At 48.1% G+C, this 18,796-nt stretch overlaps 1 protein-coding gene across 1 annotated transcript in view; it reads left to right on the top strand.

The window, feature by feature from the left end:
- LOC101650064 (prolyl endopeptidase) overlaps positions 1-18,796 on the top strand; it is a 112,616-nt gene that overhangs the window by 29,501 nt on the left and 64,319 nt on the right. The window contains exons 3-6 of the mRNA XM_045294649.1: positions 4,710-4,843; positions 5,679-5,809; positions 9,990-10,199; positions 12,265-12,386. Coding sequence (XP_045150584.1) covers positions 4,710-4,843; positions 5,679-5,809; positions 9,990-10,199; positions 12,265-12,386 — 597 coding nt within the window. The remainder of the gene's footprint in view (positions 1-4,709; positions 4,844-5,678; positions 5,810-9,989; positions 10,200-12,264; positions 12,387-18,796) is intronic.

The raw sequence follows: 18,796 nt of genomic DNA, 5'->3' as shown, positions 1-18,796 counted from the left end.
CGCCCGGACCCCTCTCTTGCCCTCTGAGATGGCTTCCTTGCTTCTCCCTAAGTTGCCCATCCAAAACAAGAGGAGGAGGAGGAGGAGTGTTTTGTTTCCAAGGTAGACACATTATGTAATGATCCACTTAGCCAGTCCCAGCTACGTAATTTGTGCTTCACTGAGACAAGGACTCAGAGTTTTTATCTACTTCTCGGGTCCTGCCCACTCCCGCTCCTGCCTCATTCTGCAGCGTCAGCTGGGGCTCCCACTCCTTCCCAGCAATGCTAACCGTACTCACCTTCAGAGCAGTGGGCCTCTGGCCAACTTACGCCAGGGCCCTTGTATTTGCCAGGTCTTCTGCCTGACCCACTCTTCCCCTACATCATGCATTGACTGACTGACTGACTGACTGACTGATTGACTGACTGACTGACTCTCAACCCTCAACCTCAGTTCAAAGCCTCTGCAGAAGGGCTTCTGTGCCCCCCCACTCGACTTAAAATACGTGACCAGCATTTTCCAAGATCTCGGGTGAATGACCTCAGCAGATAGATAATTGTAAATATCACAGCCATGCCAAATGTCTGTAAAGGTTTTAAACACTCTTAATGTCTGTCCATGTCCACGGTCATTACTTTGAACAGCACCGCTGTTCATCTGATTTCCTCATGTGGGGGTAACCACTCTGAATCCTCTGACCGGTTTACTTATTTTGCCATTTGTGCCCCCTTTAATTCATTACTTAGCTCCCTGTAGACATGGAGTTGGTCTTGGTCTTGTCACCTCTCTATCTACCATGCCAAGATCAGTGTCTTATGTCCATGAGGCTCTTGTGAAATTCTTGTTGATGCTCTGGCTGCCTGCCTTGCCTCTCGTGCCCAACCCAAGCTGGAGAAAATCATGGGAGGTCCAGGTTGCCTCTCTTCCCTTGCCCAAACAGGTCTAATTCCTTTCCACACCTGGGTCAGGTATGGGGCTGGCCCTTAATCAATGTTGTAATGACTGGAAAAAAGTAATTCCAGCTTCAGGGGTGTTGACTGAGTCACTTTAACAGCACATGCCTTGGTCCCCATAGATGGCATGTGGTGACATGGATTCTGAGGGAGTTGGCTCTTCTAACCATAGTCTCTGTAACTCCCACTGAAGGACTGGGTGGGGCTGTGCAGAGGGACTGTACTTCCTCTTTTCTTGATGGGTCTGGGTAAGAGAAGGTACGGAAGCTGCTGAAAGGATCCTGTGATTCCCTTGTAAGGGAAGGTTACCAGGGCTAATTGTGATCACAAACACTTGGTATTCTGACATGAGGATGGGTTGATTTTGCCATCTTATTGGGTATAAAGTGGGCCAGGAAAGGGGTGGTGGTGGTAGTGGTGGTTATAGATTCCTACGCATTGAACTTTCTCGATCAGAGACAGAAAACTGTGACACCAGGGCAGTGACAGAGTTGCTGAGACAGCAGAACCAGGAGCCAGAGCACAAGGCAGAGTGGAGGGCTTCCTGGTCCATGGAATGTGTAAAGCTAGTGCCTTCGAACACGAGGCTTGCTTACACAGTTGGGTGCCTCTAGGCACTTAACTGGAGGCGCTAGATTTGCTCACCCAAAGAGCTAAAGTTGAGTGCCTTCGTGCTGAACCTTATGGCAGAGTGGAGTGCCCTTTGACCATTTATCAGCAGTGCTTAAGAGCGTTGTATCACTGCCCAGGCAAGGCAGAGGCTAGACCAAGGGACTAAGGGCCAGAGAAGAACTGCCTATGAGCTTGGCAGATATAAGGCTGCCCTGACTAAGGAGCTGATCCTGACCATTTCTGATTCCACATTCTAGCCGCTTCCTCAATAAACTCCCATCATGCTGACCACAGCCTCCGTGACCACTGTACAGGATTACCCAGCAGAGAAGTAGAGGGTCGTGGAAGTGACCATTGCTGTCAGAATGTTTAAGAAAGGAGGAAAGAGGGTCTGTTTCCTCCCTGTCTCAGAGGAATCAGCCTTGGGCTGGTTTTGAGTTTGACAACACCCCCACCCATTGTGAAGTCAGAGGAGGTCAGACGCTGCACCTCCACACCTGATTCCAGGTGTGCTCTTGCCCTTACCGTGAGGGGAGAGGCCGCTCTCAGGTACACTGAGATCTCCAAATGCTCTCGGTGCTTCTCAGATAGGCAGTGCGGTTGCAACTAAAAAACAAAAATCATTTTGCTCGTTGACATTCTTTTTAATGAGGTGGAGTGGGGTCAGCCGACACTTGGGGGAAAGAGTCATATAGTAAATATTTTAGTCTATGCCAGCCAGCCCGGCTTTGTTGGATTTTCCACACTCCTCCCTTTCCCCACTCAACCCTTTAAATAAATGTAAACAGTTTTTACCTCAAGGACCATAGAGAACAGACCAGGACCAGTTTCCAACCCCTTGCAATAGAGATTTGGAATTCTATTTCTTTGAGACTCAAAACAATTTATTTTCTCTTCAAAGGAAATAAGAAATATGACCTACGAATAGTATCATTTTTCTTGAATTGTAAAGAAATGTGCAAAACTCCTCTTGCAAAGGCTGCTGCTCATCACTGTATTTGTACTTTATACTCTTCCTTACTTGTTTCAAATGCCTCATAACCGCGGTTTCCAGCAGCTTTGTTCTCCTGCCAAGGGCAGATGGGTGGTTTGTGTGCAGGGGAGCCCAAAGCCCATGACAGCTTGCCCCCTTAAAGACCCATTTGAGTTCGGTGGTGCAGTGGTTATGTGGCTCTGAACCATCAGCCACTCCATGGGAGAAAGACAAGGCTTTGTGCTTCGTGAAGAGTTGCAGTCTCAGAAACTCACCGCGGGCAGTTCTACCCTGCCCTGGGGGTTTGGTGAGTCGCAATTGACTGGATGGCAGTACGTTTGGGCTCTCAGACCTTGATAGTGCATCTCAAAGTGGACTCTGATAGTGCAGTACGTTTGGGCTCTCAGACCTTGATAGTGCATCTCAAAGTGGACTCTGATCATAAGGCATCGTTTGTCTGCTCTACCATGTCCTGAAGATGGATATACCTGTATGGTATATGATGTATGAGATAGTCAGACAACTGATTAAACCTCAGGTTGAATATAGAGCTGGCACTAATTCGTGTCTCCTGTCTTAATAACCCCCACCTGTGAATTACTAGAAGGGCAAAATGTGATCGCATTGAACACTGTTTACCCGCTCTGCTGTAAGGAAGGTGCTCTGGGATGCAACTGGTCTTTAGTGAAACCACTTCTTTTCCCTGTCTTTGCTGCCAGGACCTCGGGATTTCTGCAGGCCACCTCTTGTCCTTCCTTGTAAAATATAGTTGTTGATATTTCTATTCAATGCCTCCTATCCCAGTGTGATTTTACAAATATTCTTCGGTTTTCACATTTTAGCCAAATCTGTGAACTGAAGTAGACAAGGAGTTGATCCTAGAATGCCAAGTCCCGACTGACATGGTGCTGAGGGACCTAAACCTGTGCTTCTTGAACTCTGGCATCTTTGATATTGACTGCTACTGACTAGGAGGCTGGAACCTAGATACTAACTATAAGTAGATCACTGACATTGCAAGATCTGAGGGGCGGTTTAGCATCTTTGCTAAGAACATGAATTCAAGTGCTAGCTCTGCTACTGAGTAACTGTGTGAGGGGTAATTTTAAAACTACACTGGGCCTCTGTGTCCCAGCTACAAAGTTGGGCTAATAAAAGAACCATCTCAGTAGGAGTATTGTGAGCTTTAAATGATTGCATGTCTGCATAATACACAAGGAGTGCCAGGAAAGCATTAGTTGAATCAACAATGTCCCTGCAAACAGTATTCAAGAAATCAAATGATGTATGACGCAGCTCTGCTGCAAAAGACTCCCTTAACATTTTACAAAGAAAAAAAGTTACTTCGATGACTACAGTAGGCCTGATTCCAGCCATGGTCTTTTCACATGCCTCATATTCATGCAAAGGCTAAACAGTGATAAAGAGCGGCCAGAAAATTGATAAAGTTGGGTTGTGTTGGTGACAGATATTGAATACACCACAGATTGCTAGAAGAATAAACAAATCCGTCTTAGATGAAACAACAACCAGAGTACTCCTTAGAAGCAAGGATGGGGAGGCCTGGCGTCCGTACTTAGGACGTGTCATCAGGAAAGACCAATTGCCAGAAAAGGCCATCGTGGTTGGCGAAGTAGAGAGTCACCCAACACCAGAGGGCAGACCCTTGGTGGGATGGATTCACACGGTGGCTGCAGCATGGGTGCCCACCCCTATACCCACGGCTGTGAGGCTGACATGGGACTGGGCAGCGAGTCATTCTGTTCGATAGAAGATTGATAGACACAAGATATAAAGGTCTGTTAGAGACAAGGTTGATGGATAACATAGATATATATTATATATAAGATAAATGAGCTAGATCAGTGGTTCTCAACCTGTGGGTTGTGACCCCTTTAGGCTAGTAAAAGACCCTTTCATAGAGGCCACCCGATTCCTAACAGTAGCAAAATTATAGTTATGAAGTAGCCACGAAAAAAATCTTATGTTTCGGGCGGGGGGGGGTCCTCCACAACATGAGGAACTGCATTAAAGGGTTGTGGCATTAGGAAGGTTGAGCTAGACTAACCAGAGGAATCATTAGTGATTATTGAAGGAAAAAAAAATGCCTTCTGATCATTACCGATAGCTGACATTTCACCTGCAGATGCCGTATTTGACTTGCTTGCCCATCTGAATGTTCTCGACAGGCTTTCGTGGAGGCGCAGAACAAGATCACCGTGCCATTTCTTGAGCAGTGCCCCATCCGCGGCTTATACAAGGAGAGGATGACGGAGCTGTATGACTACCCCAAGTATAGCTGCCACTTCAAGAAAGGAAAACGGTGTGTGAGATTGCTTTCATTTCCTTGCGCCTTTTCAGTTGAATGCTTTCTTTGATTCTAAAATACAAAGTCCAGGCCACTAAGATAAGGGAGATGCCCTTCAAAGAAGTCATTGCTTCGGTGTTTCATTGGTGATGAGCTGGGGTGCTTGTAGACAGCGACGGAGAGAGGTTTGCCTGGGAATGAGGGATCTCGGGCCTGCATTACATGAAAGGAATCAGAGCCTTTCTTCCATCCAGGCATGAGCACGACCAGGAGATAGCGTCAATGAATTGACCTTGTCTTTCTTGCCCTTTAGTATTATTTTTAAATCTTAGTCCTTTAAACATAAAAATTCTCATTGGCGTTACTATCACACATTGGCCCAGAATGTCAGGGATTCCTGAGCACCGGGATCAGCAAAGTGTGGCCTAAATGCCTGCTTTCCTCCTGCTTTTTATTGGAACATGAAACAAAAGAGACTCAGTGCCATCAACTTGATCCCAACCACGGTAGAGCTGCCCCTGTGGGTTTCTTGTAAGGGAGCTGCAACTCTTTGGGAGTAGAAAGCCTCATCTTTCTCCCGCAGAGTGGCTGGTGCTTTCGAAACTTGTGGCTAGCAGCCTCACGCTTAGCCCACTGAATCGCCAGGACTCCTTAATGCGTGTCATTAGCAGAGATGATTTCCTATAGCAGGCAAATCCAGCAGTTAACTTAGGCGGATGGCAGGGCCCTTGTCATGTCCTGATTGCAAGAGTAGCCTTGTGGGGCTTTGGTTTTCTTTCGACTTGTATGTCTGGTGTTCCTCCACAGATACAAACCTCCACAGTTTAATCAAGGCCACCTCTTTCCCCAGGTATTTCTATTTCTACAACACGGGTTTGCAGAACCAGCGTGTGCTGTACGTGCAGGAGGCCTTGGAGAGCGAGGCCAGAGTGTTCCTGGACCCCAACATCCTCTCTGACGATGGCACGGTGGCGCTCCGCGGTGAGTGTGACACAGCTGCCCCCCGCCCCCAACGAGCCTCGGGGTCCTCCCCCGCAGCCCCAAAATGGATGCCACCACCCTTCTGAAACGGCGGCCGGGTGTGGGCCATATTGTAGAACAGATGCACGTGCAGTGCCCCGGAAGCTAATTTCTGCACAGTGATTTTAGCATCCGTGAATCGTCACACTCCTCTTTCCCATTCTGATGGCATGAAGCAGAACTAGCGAATAATTCCCATTGCACCCCAATTAGCTCCTAAGGCTTGGGGTATCTTGAAGTGTCACCATCATTTCTTGTAACATTCCTGGGCTCTAGCTGTGATGGGAACCCAAACAAAACCCAGCCTCTTGTCTAAGGAGTGGAAGCTGGACAAATGATGCTTCAGCAGGAAATTTTTAAGACAGGAGAAGAATATTTCTGAGCTCTGTTTCCTTCTCCCACCCTAAAAAATATAAGAAATGAGTTGTTTTATGATTTGGGTTTTATTTTTTTAAATTGACTTATGTTAACAGTTAATGAGCACCTACTACAGTCAGACACTGATGTCAGCTGTAGTGAATTCAACAAGCTCTGTCCCCAGAGATTATGTAAATAAGTGTAGGAGTGTGCTATCTAAAAAACGTAAGAAAAACTACCTAGCAGCAAGAGTGTGAGATGATCGTATCAGGAAATCAACGGGGAGGCATCAGAGAGGACACGAGAGACCAAGATTCCCAGGTACGAAGAGGTTAACAGCCCAGGCCGGGCGCCAAAGACCCTTCACTTCTTTAAGTATTCCTTCGTTGTCTATAGATTTGAGCTGCACCAGGAATTTTCAAAGTCTCTTCGTGATCTTTTCTTTTTCTCTCTTGCTTTTACATTCCAATATTTTTACTAGTGAGATGTTTTAAAGTCTAGTAAATTGTCAGTATTTTAAAATGAAGCATGAGACTCAGAAATAGGCCTGTGGAAAGTGGCCTGCTGGGTACCTTGGCCCCTGAGCTGCCATGAAAATGCCTGGCCTGCAGTTGCGATGGGTTTCCTCGAAAGTGTGGTCGGAGATGAGCGCTTCCATAGTCCCCAGAGGAGCATCCCCCCGCCTGGTGCTATAAGCTCCCATTGTGGGCTACAGTACTCAGTTATGCCCTGGCTCTGTGCTTTAATAAGGGTCCCCTAGTGGCACAACAGTTAGAGCACTTGGCTCCTAACCTAAAGGTTGGCAGTTCAACCTCACCAGCCATTCTGCTTCGGAAAAATGAAGATTTTGGGGACCTGATAGAGCAGTTCTAGTCTGCCTTGAAGGGCAGGGGGTTGAAATAAACTTGACGGTAATGGATGGGATGGCTTATTAATTGCATATTAAGTGAATAAAGCTGGTTCTTCTGAGGCAGAACTTAAAGATGCTCCAAGTATCCATCCAACTCTTTGCAAACCGCTGTACCACTCCCTCATCTGTAACATCAGCTACTCCCTTGCCCTCCACACTGTCACTCTGGACCATGGGTTCTGTAACTCACTACAGCCTCTTGCAGAGCTCAGGAACCAGGCTTACAGTTCCGACCTCTTGCCTTATGCTGCTGGGCCCAGCTTGGCGCCTTCTCCAACAAGTGCTGGTGCTCTGAGTGCCACGGGTGTCAGCAAGCCTCACCTCGGCATCACAGGCAGCTCGCCCGTCTCCCGCATGCTCTTGCCATGCTGCCACGGCACTGCCATCGATGCTGTCTGGTGTTACAGCTCCTCTGCCTCCCTCTGTGTGTTCTCCTTGAAGACCAGCGGGAGGGTACAGTTGACCAATCCCCTCGTGAAGGTTCCGTGCTCTGTATTTGCGTTAGCAGCTAGCTGTCTTTCCCCCTGCCATGCCCCTGATCCGCTTAACCCTGCCCGATCACAGTGTGGGAGTCACACTGGTTAGGACTAGAAGGGCCCTGTTCGACTGGAGTCAGTGCACGTCACGCACTTCGTGGAATATTTTTCCAGAACACCTGGGATATTTTTAGTGAAGTTGGCTTGGCACTGCCCCTGGGCCATCTTCTGAGAGAATGCAGGTCCGGCTTGGGTCCTCCGGAGATGAGGACTTAGCACACTGACGTCCTCTGTACCTGATTAGTTGGGAAATAGAACCCCGTTGGATTTCTAAGAGAACCTGGGTGGTGCGATTTACTGAAAGATTGGCCGTTTGGACCTACCAGTGGTACCTCGGAAGAAAGGTCTGGCAATCTGCTTCTGAAAGAGCTCAGCCTTAAAACCCCTCCCTCCTGCTCTGCAACACACAGGGCTGCCAAGGGTCAGTCTAACCAGGGATCCAGTGGTCCCCTTTTCTGCCTGCAACAGCTGTGCGGGGCGGGCGAATGATGGTCCTTACTCAGTGCTGAAAGGACGAGGCCACTTGGTCCCTTGACAAGAGTGCTCCTGCATTTAAGCATGGAGCTTTCAACAACGTTAACATGCTGGTCTGTGCAGTAAGATGCCCTCTTGAAAGCATGCATTTAGAATTAGCGGAAGTCCATTTTGTGATCCACTATAAGGTGGCCTGACCTCTTCCCCCGGTCATTCATTCCAGTAACTTCTAGGTGCATGCTGTGTGCAAGGCCTCGCTGGATGGAACGGTGAATCAGACACAGAAGCCGGCCTCTAGTCGTCCTTGACTTGCTGGTGAATGATATCACCAGGCAGTTACAGTATGGGCAAGCATTTGGATTCTACTGATAGTACATGATTTTGAAAATCATGTTTCAACCCCAAATATTTTCTTTAACATTTCCCTGAAAATACTCAAATTATATGTAAATAATCCAAGCAGTTGTCTGATCACCTTCCAGATTCTTCTGTGTTGATATTACATATGAGCTTGGATACATTTATGGGCTCTTGAAGGAATTCGTAAGTGAGTTCTGTGAAATTTTTAACTCATTTGTCACTGATAGGGAATCCCTTAAAATAATAGGACACCTCTGAAGAGAGCTGAGTTTCTTAGGGTCATTTTCAACCCCAGTTAGATTTTGCGGCCATCCAGGAGGAAATCTGACGTCAGTGCCTGATGGCAGGTGGTGTACAAGTAGCCCTGTACGTGTAAATGTCACAATAAAGCCTGGGCGTCTTTGCCGACGAGCATCCCGTAGCAATTTAAACACTCTGGCTGTCATACGGCCATAAAGCAGTGTCCCCTGAAGTGGGCAGTGCCACTCCCCGAGGGGTGCCGGCACAGTCCCAAAGCAGGTGCTTGTCCTGCCTTCTGGCCTCCAGTTCAAAAGTGTGTGTGGGGGGGAGAGGGGGGGGAGGCTGAGGAATTTTTCGCTGAGAGGTTTGGGAAGCATGCTTTACAGTTTTAGGGATTAGCCCACAAGCAGTGAGGCTCTTCTGCATCGTTCACCCTCACCTTGGGAAAGTGCCCGCCATGACCTTCTCTGCCAACCTGGGGCTTCGCAGATCTGTGCCAGTCAGACAGCGTGGGGATTCATCTCTGAGTGCCAGTAGCGCTTAGGAAATGCGGTCTTGATGAGGGGTTTCAAAGGGTTTGGGATCCATTCCAAAAATTACCTAATGGCTACAATTTAGTTCTGTTACTTGGTATGTGTCATAATCCAGTCATTACTCTGAAAGCAGTTTCTGTACTCCTTTTTCCTCTTGTTCTCTTTTTAGTATAAATAAAATAGGTTGAAAATTCCAGGTGAGTTCTGCTTCCAACCAAACTCTGAATCGATTTATAGAAAATTCAAAATGGAAGAACACTCGTAGAAAGTTCTAAGTGGCAGTATAATTGGATCATTTCCTTTTAAAAGCTTTAGCCCATTTCCAGTGACTGAATTCTGACAAATGTAGACCCCACGTTCATCAGATGTTCTGTGGGGGTTTTTAAATGGCTGGCCTTTCCAAAGAAATGCCCAGGCCTTTCTTCTGAAATACTTTTGCATGGACTCAAACTAGCAACCTTCTGGTTAGCCGCTGAGCACATTGGCCGATCTTACCCAGGGACCGCTGCAGATGAAGAACCTGAGATGTGAGCCATTCGGGACTTATCCGAGGTGATAAGGCTCGTTCCAGAAGAGCTGGCCTGGCCCAGGTCTTCTCTCTCCCAGGGTGGTTCCTGCTGCTGCTGTGGCCGCACTCTGCCTCCCTGTGTGACAGAGACCTTTGTCTGGCTGGGCAGTGGGCAAGATGAGGAATTCTACCCCGATGTGACAATGCCTCCTACGTCCTATAGGTTATGCATTCAGTGAAGATGGCGAATATTTTGCCTATGGTCTGAGTGCCAGCGGCTCAGACTGGGTGACAATCAAGTTCATGAAAGTGGATGGTGCCAAAGAGCTTCCTGATGTGCTGGAAAGAGTGAAGTTCAGCTGTATGGCCTGGACGCATGATGGGAAGGGACTGTTCTACAATTCATACCCCCAACAGGATGGGAAAAGTGATGGTGAGTACTGGCTTCAGAGGAAGCACTTCTTGCACAAAAGGAGCTGGGACTGCATGCGACCAGAAAGAGGAGCTGAGCTCTACTAAAGCAATTGGGTCCAGCATGGGGTTGCTTCAGAGGGTGTCAGGACTGTTCACATTACAGTGTAGCAGAAGCCCCCCAAACGTAGTGGCTTAGAATAATAACCCTCTGGGTTTGCTTATGCGTCTCTAGTTTCCCGTGGCAAGGCTGAGGAGAGTTCTGCTGGGCATCAGTGGCAGTCGTGGATCAGTTGACTGATTTGGGCTTGGCCCTCTCACCTGTCTGGGGCCTGTGCCTGTTCTGATGGATGCTCTCATCCTCCAGCAGGCTGGCCTGGGCTTGCTCGTGGTGCAGCTCGACAGAACTCCTCTCTGAGGACTAAGTTTGCTGCTGTGACCTCACTTGCCACATTCCCTTAGTCACACCCGGTTCCTGGGCCAGCCCCGATTCAGAAGGTGCAGAGGGAGGTAGAGAGGCCTGTGAAAAATTACAGAATTACTGTAATTAGCCCTCTGGAGATGGATGATGCCTTCCAAGGGGAGGGTAGAATTTTAAAATAAACGAGTCTATTTGATGATGCTTGAAGAGTTACTGTAGTGTTTTTGTGTCTTCCTCCGATCAGAAGTTACAAGTCACCGCTGGTTGGTGTTTTCATGGCATTTGTATCCCTAGGCACACCCTAGGTCTCTTCAGTTGCTCAGTCTTCCTTCCTTCCTTCCTTCCTTCCTTCCTACCCACCTACCCACCTACCCACCTACCCACCTACCCACCTACCCTCTCCCTCCTCCAAGACATTTATTCAAGCTATCACATCACCAACATCTCCCCTGTCCTGCCTGCCCCCCCTTCCCCTGCCATGTTTCCAGGTGGTGTGTAGCATGCCCATGGCACCCCATCCCATCTTCACAGGCGGGTTTGCTGCCCGTGTCTGAGAACAGGAGGTGGCTGGAGGGCCTGGGGCTGACGAGGTGTAGGGTTCCCCCAGGGCTCTCTGCTGTGTGTTCTGTCCCCCCATCATGACTTGCTGTATCTTTTTCACTAGATTGCCTTCCTTTTCTGTTTTCGCTGGGGTCAACTGGAAATGAGACATGAACATGTCTCCGTCTCTTTTGGCCTTGATGAACTTTTCTGTTTCGTTGTCCATGCACCACAGCGGTACTGATGCGAGGATGAGGAGGGCCGCGTGGGTACTCTCGGCGTTCGCTAAAGAACAGCATCTGTGCTCTGTGCACTGCATGACTGCCTGTGGGAAAGATGCCCGAGTTAGGACATGCTGCTATATCTGTATAGAGCTGGCAGTTCTTGTTGGAGCATATTGTTAATTCGCTAACTTGGGAAAAGTACAAAGTTGTGATTGATCCTCCGTTTTCCACAGTAGTGATAGTAATGATGACTGAGCCCAGGTGGCACAGTGGTTAAGGTTTCTGCGGATAGCAGAAAAGTTGGTGATTTGAACTCAGCCCTGTCTCTGTGGGAGAAAAGCCCTGGAGACCTGCTCCTGCAAGGATGGCAGCCGGGAAGCCCTGCGGGCACTTGTACTCTGGCATAGAGTGTCCCCATGAGTTGGAATTGATTGGCTGCTACCAGCAAACAGCAGTCATGGTGATGATCGGTGGTTAGGGCCGACTTAAGAAAGCCACTGCCTTTTCCCAGCTGTAATTTTGCTGTCCTCTTGCCAGAAGGACCCTGGCACCTGTCAGCTTGTGCGATGGAGGGTTTATGAACAAAGCTGAACACATATTCAGCCCTGTTCTTCTTGTCCACATTCTTGGAAAACTCAATGAAAATCACCAGATGGTGTAAACTTTTAACATTTGATTTTAGCTTCTCCTCAGTTTTCCTGAAAGTTTGGTATATTTTATAGTGAAGAATATAAGCTTAGTCTGATAGTTCCCCAATCCGGAGATATGGGTTAATTCAGAGATGATACTCAAATGAGACCTCGATTTTTTAGAGTTTCTGGCCTCTCTTGTTCTTTCAAGTAGATTCCTTGTTCCTTTACAATAGCCAACTCTATCTCAGTGTGCATTTGTAACTCCTCCAGGCACGGAGACTTCCACCAATCTCCACCAGAAGCTCTGCTACCACGTCCTGGGGACCGAGCAGTCAGAGGATGTTCTGTGTGCTGAGTTTCCTGATGAGCCTAAGTGGATGGGTGGAGCGGAGGTATTGTACACCTGTGACATTTCCCCCACAAAGACCGTGTCCATGAATACAGTTTTGTCACCTGGTAGCCTTTATGAACAGTAGAAGCGCTTAAAGCGATAAAAGTAGCCGTTTTCTAATCGACTCTTCACTAATGAAGGTGGTAAACCTTTAAAGCAGCAATATCAATCAGGTAAATTCTTTCAGACTAAAAGGAATAGGTGCATCTGATGGGACTTGTATGGCCATTGCCGAGCTCTGAGTCAGGCCTCACAGGTAAGCACTGAGTCTCATTCCAAGACACTCTTTGGGTGCCTTAGTGAGAATGTGGAGAGACTGTGTGCATGTTCTTTCCTTAACAACAACAACACACACACATGCTCTGTTCACCCATGTTGTTCACTCATTTTTACTATAAAATGTTTCTTTTAGCCATCTTTCCACCTCACAAATAGTTCCTGTAGCCCTAGGTGTGATGGACAAGGAGGTGGCGTGGTGGTTAAGAGCGCTGAGTCTAACTGAAATGTGCGTTCGAGCCCACCCAGCCTAGAAAACCCCATGGGACAGTCTGCTTGGTGACTTGGGGTCATTGTGAATTGAGATCAACTTGATGGCACCTAATCCAACATCAGAAGTCATGCCTCTTTGAACCTGCACGGCCAAGTTCACTTTCTAGCTACCATTCATTTAATGGTAAGGGCCGTATTGATCTTTTTTTTTTTTTTTTTTATGACTGAACCAACAGGGCTCAGCTCACCTAGTACCCAGAAGCAGAAGCACTGCTCTTAGGAATTAAGGAAGTCATCTCTTTGGTGACCAAAGAACACCAAGGATGGTTCTGAGCTGGGAAAACCAGAAATCATTCAGAGTATGCAAAAGTTGCCCCACCCCGCTTCTGTGAAATGCAAACCAACTGCAACCCAGAGACCTGGCTTGGCTTATCACTGAGGCAAGATTACAACAAAGGCTAGACAGTACCCCACAAGGCCCAGCTTTGCCACAAACAAACTAAACAAAGTGGCTGCTCGGCTTTGTGGGTTCCTGACTCCTGGCCACCCTGTGCGCCCAAGGATGTGAGAAGCAGAGCTCTAAGCCTTAAGCACTTTGATGGGAACCTCAGATCTTAGTTTGATCTTTTTTAGAGGGCTCTCAGACAAGTGTGTCAATAGTTTACACAACGTCTGACCCAGAGAGCAAAATGTTCATAAAAGTTGCTCTGTTATGTATTAACAACAACAACATTTTGGAAACCGAGCTGAAGGTTAGAGAGATGATTTGGCTGTGGTATAAACCTCACATCAAATGGGTCTGCAGTCCTCAAGGTTGAGACTAGGGAGGAAGGACGAGAGAGATCCTTCTACAAACACAAATAGGAAGTCCTTCAGAAACATACATCCTAGAGAAATACATATCCTAGAGAAATAAGCCACTCCAAGCAGCGAAGAGGTGGAAAAACCACCTGAATGCCCATTGGTCCGTAGAAGAATGGGTCGATACACTTTGGTGCGTACACACAAGGGAATGCTACACCACATTAAAAAAAGAGGATGAGACTGCGAAACACAGAGTAACACGGATGACCCTGGGGGACTCTGTGCTGAGTGAAATCAGTCTGGCATGAAAAGATAAATAGGATGAGACCACGAGTAGACAAAGTCGAGAGAAGATTTTCACACTTACCCTGATGGTCACCAGCGTGGGAGGGGGTGAGAGAAGTAAGAAGAATACTGAACAGCGAAGCAGGAGGCAGCAACAGAAGATGGAAAAAAATACAGTCACGGTAGCACAAAGGCCTAGTGGACATGCAACCATTTCAAGAGGCAGCACATGAGCATGAACCGATGGTGGTGAAGAAGCTCAAGCTGCACTGAGGGCATTAGCCCAAAGCAAGGCTCCAGGCATTGACGGCGCACCAATCGAAATGCTTCAACAGGCGGATGATGTGCTAGAAGCACTCAATTGCCTATGCCAAGATACGTGGGTGTCAGCTACCTGGCCAACCGACTGGAAGAGAGCCAAATCTGTACCCATTCCAAAGAAAGGTGCCCCACCAGAAAGTGCAAATTAGAGAACAACATCACTGATAGCACACACAAATAAACTATTGCTGAAGATCATCCAACGGGGCTCCGCAGCAGGACAATGACAGACTGCTGCCAGAAATTCAGAAGAGGATGTGGGACAAGGGATATATCATTGTTGAGGTCAGATGGATCTTGGCTGAAAGCAGAGAATAATGCCAAGAAGATGGTTTTGTGTGTGTTTTATTGCCTCTGCAAAGGCATTCAGGCATAACAAACTGGATGGCCTTGAAAAGAATGGGAATTCTTTTACAGTGTGTATAACACACACACAGCTCACCAACTTGGTGGGTTCATTCTGGTGGGGCACACAAAGACCTTGGTAAAAATAGTTGCTTTGAGGGAAGGAACTAGAAGTCAGGAATCGCCGTATTGATCTTAAGAGCCAATAGTAGTAAAGTTTTTCATAATCAAATTTCATACCTGTTGAAGTCTTCTGGGGTAAAAAAATTTTAGTGTGTTATTTGAGAGGAGTGCTTATGCTTCAAAGCTTATCGTTTTTGTTGCAGAAGACCTGTTCCAATGAGGTAAAGTGTAGTTGCTAGAATAACATGCATACTGAAAGTAAACGCTAGGATTGGAGTATGTAATTAACATATAGGCCTGTAAGAAACAAGGACTGTCTGCAGTGGACTATGCAGGCAAGGCTAATTATTTAGATCTATTTACTAGCATTTGGTTGATGCAACTAACTTTTTTTAAATGCATACAGACAAGTCCAACATTTAACTTATACATATTCAATTCTACCAGGTAGGCCACTGAAAAGTTAAGTAGGTGCACAGTTTAAGTGATTTCTTCTAGATATATACTTTCTACCTGCCTCATAAAATCTTCATTGCAAACCTAATAAGGTGAGCATTCCATTGCAGAAATGGCATTCAGTGGGAGGGCAAGGAACATGCCCAGGAAACTGCTGGTTCAGTTAGGCCCCATAACCTGCATCTTCTCAGCCACCATGCTACCTTGCCTCCCTGGGCACAAGGGAAGAGGTCATGCAGAACCAACCATGATGACTTTAAACAAAGACTCAGCACCCATCCTACACACAGGTTAAAATGAGGGGGTTGAAAAAGAAGGGAAACGAACAGGACACGTAGTGGAGTCATAAGGATGTGGTGCCAGACTTCCAGCGAGGGCATTGCACAGAGCAAGTTTCTACGGGAACCAGTGGCCGGTGAAGGCGCCTGGGCATAGACTGGTCGGAAGCTGCAGGCCAGTGTCTTGGGGCTCTTGACCCAGCCAGTGTCTTGGTTGGGCAAGTCTGGCTGACTAGGTGAGCAGTCCTTCATCCCTCACCTGGCTGTGGATGGCATTTTTGCCATCCTCCGAAGAGGTCCATCTTGCTACACAGAAGAGCACATTTTGTCACGTAGCCTGAATTCTATGGCTCTGCAGGTCTGAAGCCTTCAGAAGCTCTAGGCTCACTTTGATCTGGGGGTTCAGTTCCAGGTGGTGCAATCAGAAAACTTCAGACCAGAAGACAAGTTTTATGTCCTTCAAGGGAGTGTCATTAAGCCAGAATAGTCCAAACAGCTGGTCTACTGAGGACCTGACTGGACCATAAATTTGGCCCACTGCTCCTTTTCAGAGAAAAAAAAATCACTTAGCACCCCCTGGCAATTAAGAACTTCTATACTATAGCCCATAATCCAGGATAAAGTGTAAGTATCTGCTTTTGCAGCCCCTCTGGGTCAGTCCAGTGCCCCCTTGGGGAAGCACCCATACCCATGTACAGATCATGTTCAGGGCCCTCCCTAGAGAATAAATGAGCATCTGCCTATGAGTGTTCATGCAGCCACCGCAGAGAAAGCCAGTATCTTCTCCACAACCACCAACTCCGTGTGCTCCACCTCTTAATCTGCTTCAGCGTCCTTGCTTTGGAGACGGTCATTTCAGACCCAGTACTTCAGCTGGAAAGAGACCCGGTGGTGCTTGAGAACTTGGCTGCTGAGACCTCAGCACTTCAACCCCCAGCTGCTGCGCCGTGCGGATGAGGCAGACTGCTTCCCTGAAGATGACAGCCAGGCAGTCCCATGGGCAGTCCTGCACTGCGCGGCAGAATCGAGTTCACTGCGCTGAGGTGAACAAGTGTGTAGGGCCCTGAGGGTCCCTGGCGGCGTACTGGGTTACGCCAGAGCAGCAGTTCGGAACCACCAGCGGCCCCTCGGTAGATCGACAAGACTGTCTGCTCCCGCAGAGAGAAGCCCACAGGGCCGTTCTGCTCGGCCCGACGGGGTCTCTGTGAGTCAGAGTCAGTTGGATTGCAGAGTCTGGTTTGGAGTTTTTCCAGATGATGAAGAAGGCGCTTCGGTGGCACTGTGGGTCTCGGTTGGAACCTCAGACCCGCTTGGAGGGAGAAATATGAGGCTGCCTGTTCCCAAAGGGATGCTATGAGTCAGAATGGACTCAGTGGCATGGGCTTTCGTCTGTAGGTCTTCGGATCCGGGAGTCCTAGTGGCACAATGTGGTCGGCGATGGGGTGCACTGGGACAGGGATCGGGAGAGTTTTATTCTGGCTGCATGTGCGTAGCTGTGAGCAAGTCACTTCATCTCTGCCCCTCTGCTGGAGGATTAGTCCCAGCACCTCTTAGACTCCCGAGGCTGACTTCCTGGGTGAGGCATAGTTGGCGGATATGGAAAAGAGGACCGTGGAGGGTAGGGCTGTGGATGTGCTGGAGGCACGTGGTGGGGTGGGTGGCTGTGTGTCTATTTCTCTGGCTCGCTGCCTCATCTGCTCTCTTCACAGACACTTCCCCTGCCTTTGTGCATGGACAGGCCTCTCTTGCCTTGGTTTATGGGGCAAGCAGAGCCCAGTATGTTGCGATAAGAAAGCAGCTTTACAAAAAAATTTTTTAAGGAAAGAGAGCAGCGTTAGCTTTATTGCCTTTGGCTGTGTTTGCATAGCACAACACCTTTCCCCAGGACGACTCCTTGCTCCCTGGCAGAACCCATGGCTTTTCTGGGCACTTGGTAGTCTTAGAATGCTTACTTATGTTTTATCACAGCAAAACATCAGTGTCTGATTCAGACGTCCTTGCCTCTCCCCAGCTCAAACTGAGCGGGCACACAGGAACGCAGCAGAGGGGCTCGGGCTCCCTCCAGGGCCTCCCCTTGGGGGTTCATCGTGGGCCCTGGGAGGAAGGAAGGGGAAAGCGTTTTTACCCACCCAGGTTCTTCATCATTCTCCCTTGGCTGGTCAAGACTTGCCAGGCATCCCACTGTGAGTTCCCTTTTGCAGGATGTTGGGAGACTGCCACCACCACCCCTCCACTGCTGGGGACCTTTTCACTCTCTTGTTCCCTAATGTTCAGTTATGGGCTCCGACTGATGTGTTAGACCTCACCCAGACTTCTGCTCCCGTATGTATTCCTTGAGAATCCTGTGTCCCCAACACCACTAGCCCCATCCCTTTGGGGTAAGGACCTGTGCTCACCACTGCCTGTCTCCCCTGCCCTTTGCCCATTCTCCGGTACTGCACAGTGAGCTCGCTCCTGCGCCTGGGCTGCCACACAGAACCGCTGGCGTTCAACGTGGGTGTAGACTGCATTATCAAAGATTGTTTAATCTGGATTATACAGCTTTAAAGGTGATGCTATGGGGTAGGTGTGGGATGGTTGGCGGTTCAGACCCTGTAAAGAAAGATGAAGTTGTCCCCTGCTGTGCAGACTTGTAGCCTTGGAAACCCTGTGTAGGCAGGCTTTCAACCAGTCAGAGCCAACTCAGTGGCAGTGAGATGCAGCTCTAAGTGAAGAGCAGGATTGTGAGCGAAGAGAAATCGCCATGTTTCATGGTTCTGATGAACCAAAAGAAAGAAAAAGAAACTACAGTAAAGTGAATTTCAAAAAATAAAAATTAAAAAATTAAGTGAATTGCAAAAACTGAAAATAAAAAATAAAGTGAATTGCAAAGCATTTGAAGGAGGGGGAAAAAATCAAGCATTCTGAGGCACTTTGCCCAGCAGAGGGTGCTCTAGAATGAAGATCCTAAAAATAAGTCAAGTCCCTCTAGAAAAACATGCCTAACCACTTTGTGATTATTTCGCTGAAAACTGAATGGAGACCCTAATGCTGTCGTATTTGATTCTTTATATTCTTGAACCTTTCTACAGAGGTAGTCCTTGCTCTTGGTGTTGGCTCAAATCTGTTCCAACTCTTAGCAGCACTTTGTATACCAGCATGGAATGGCCTGCTCCTGCGCCGGCCTCCCAGGCGATGTGTGTGGCCCACAGTTACAGCCTCTGGGCCAGTCTGGTGCCAGAGGAGCTTCTCCACTCCGCCCCCCCCCCCTCATTCACTATGGTAAGATTTTTTGTTCTGATGATGCCTTATACCTGATCCCTTCGACACC

The sequence above is a fragment of the Echinops telfairi genome, unplaced genomic scaffold (genome assembly GCF_000313985.2).
Source record: "Echinops telfairi isolate 266 unplaced genomic scaffold, ASM31398v2 ScPeMD7_3533;HRSCAF=4204_0, whole genome shotgun sequence".
Taxonomy (NCBI): Eukaryota; Metazoa; Chordata; class Mammalia; order Afrosoricida; family Tenrecidae; genus Echinops; species Echinops telfairi.
Note: the sequence above shows the minus strand (reverse complement) of the source record. Positions and strands in the feature narration are given on the sequence as shown.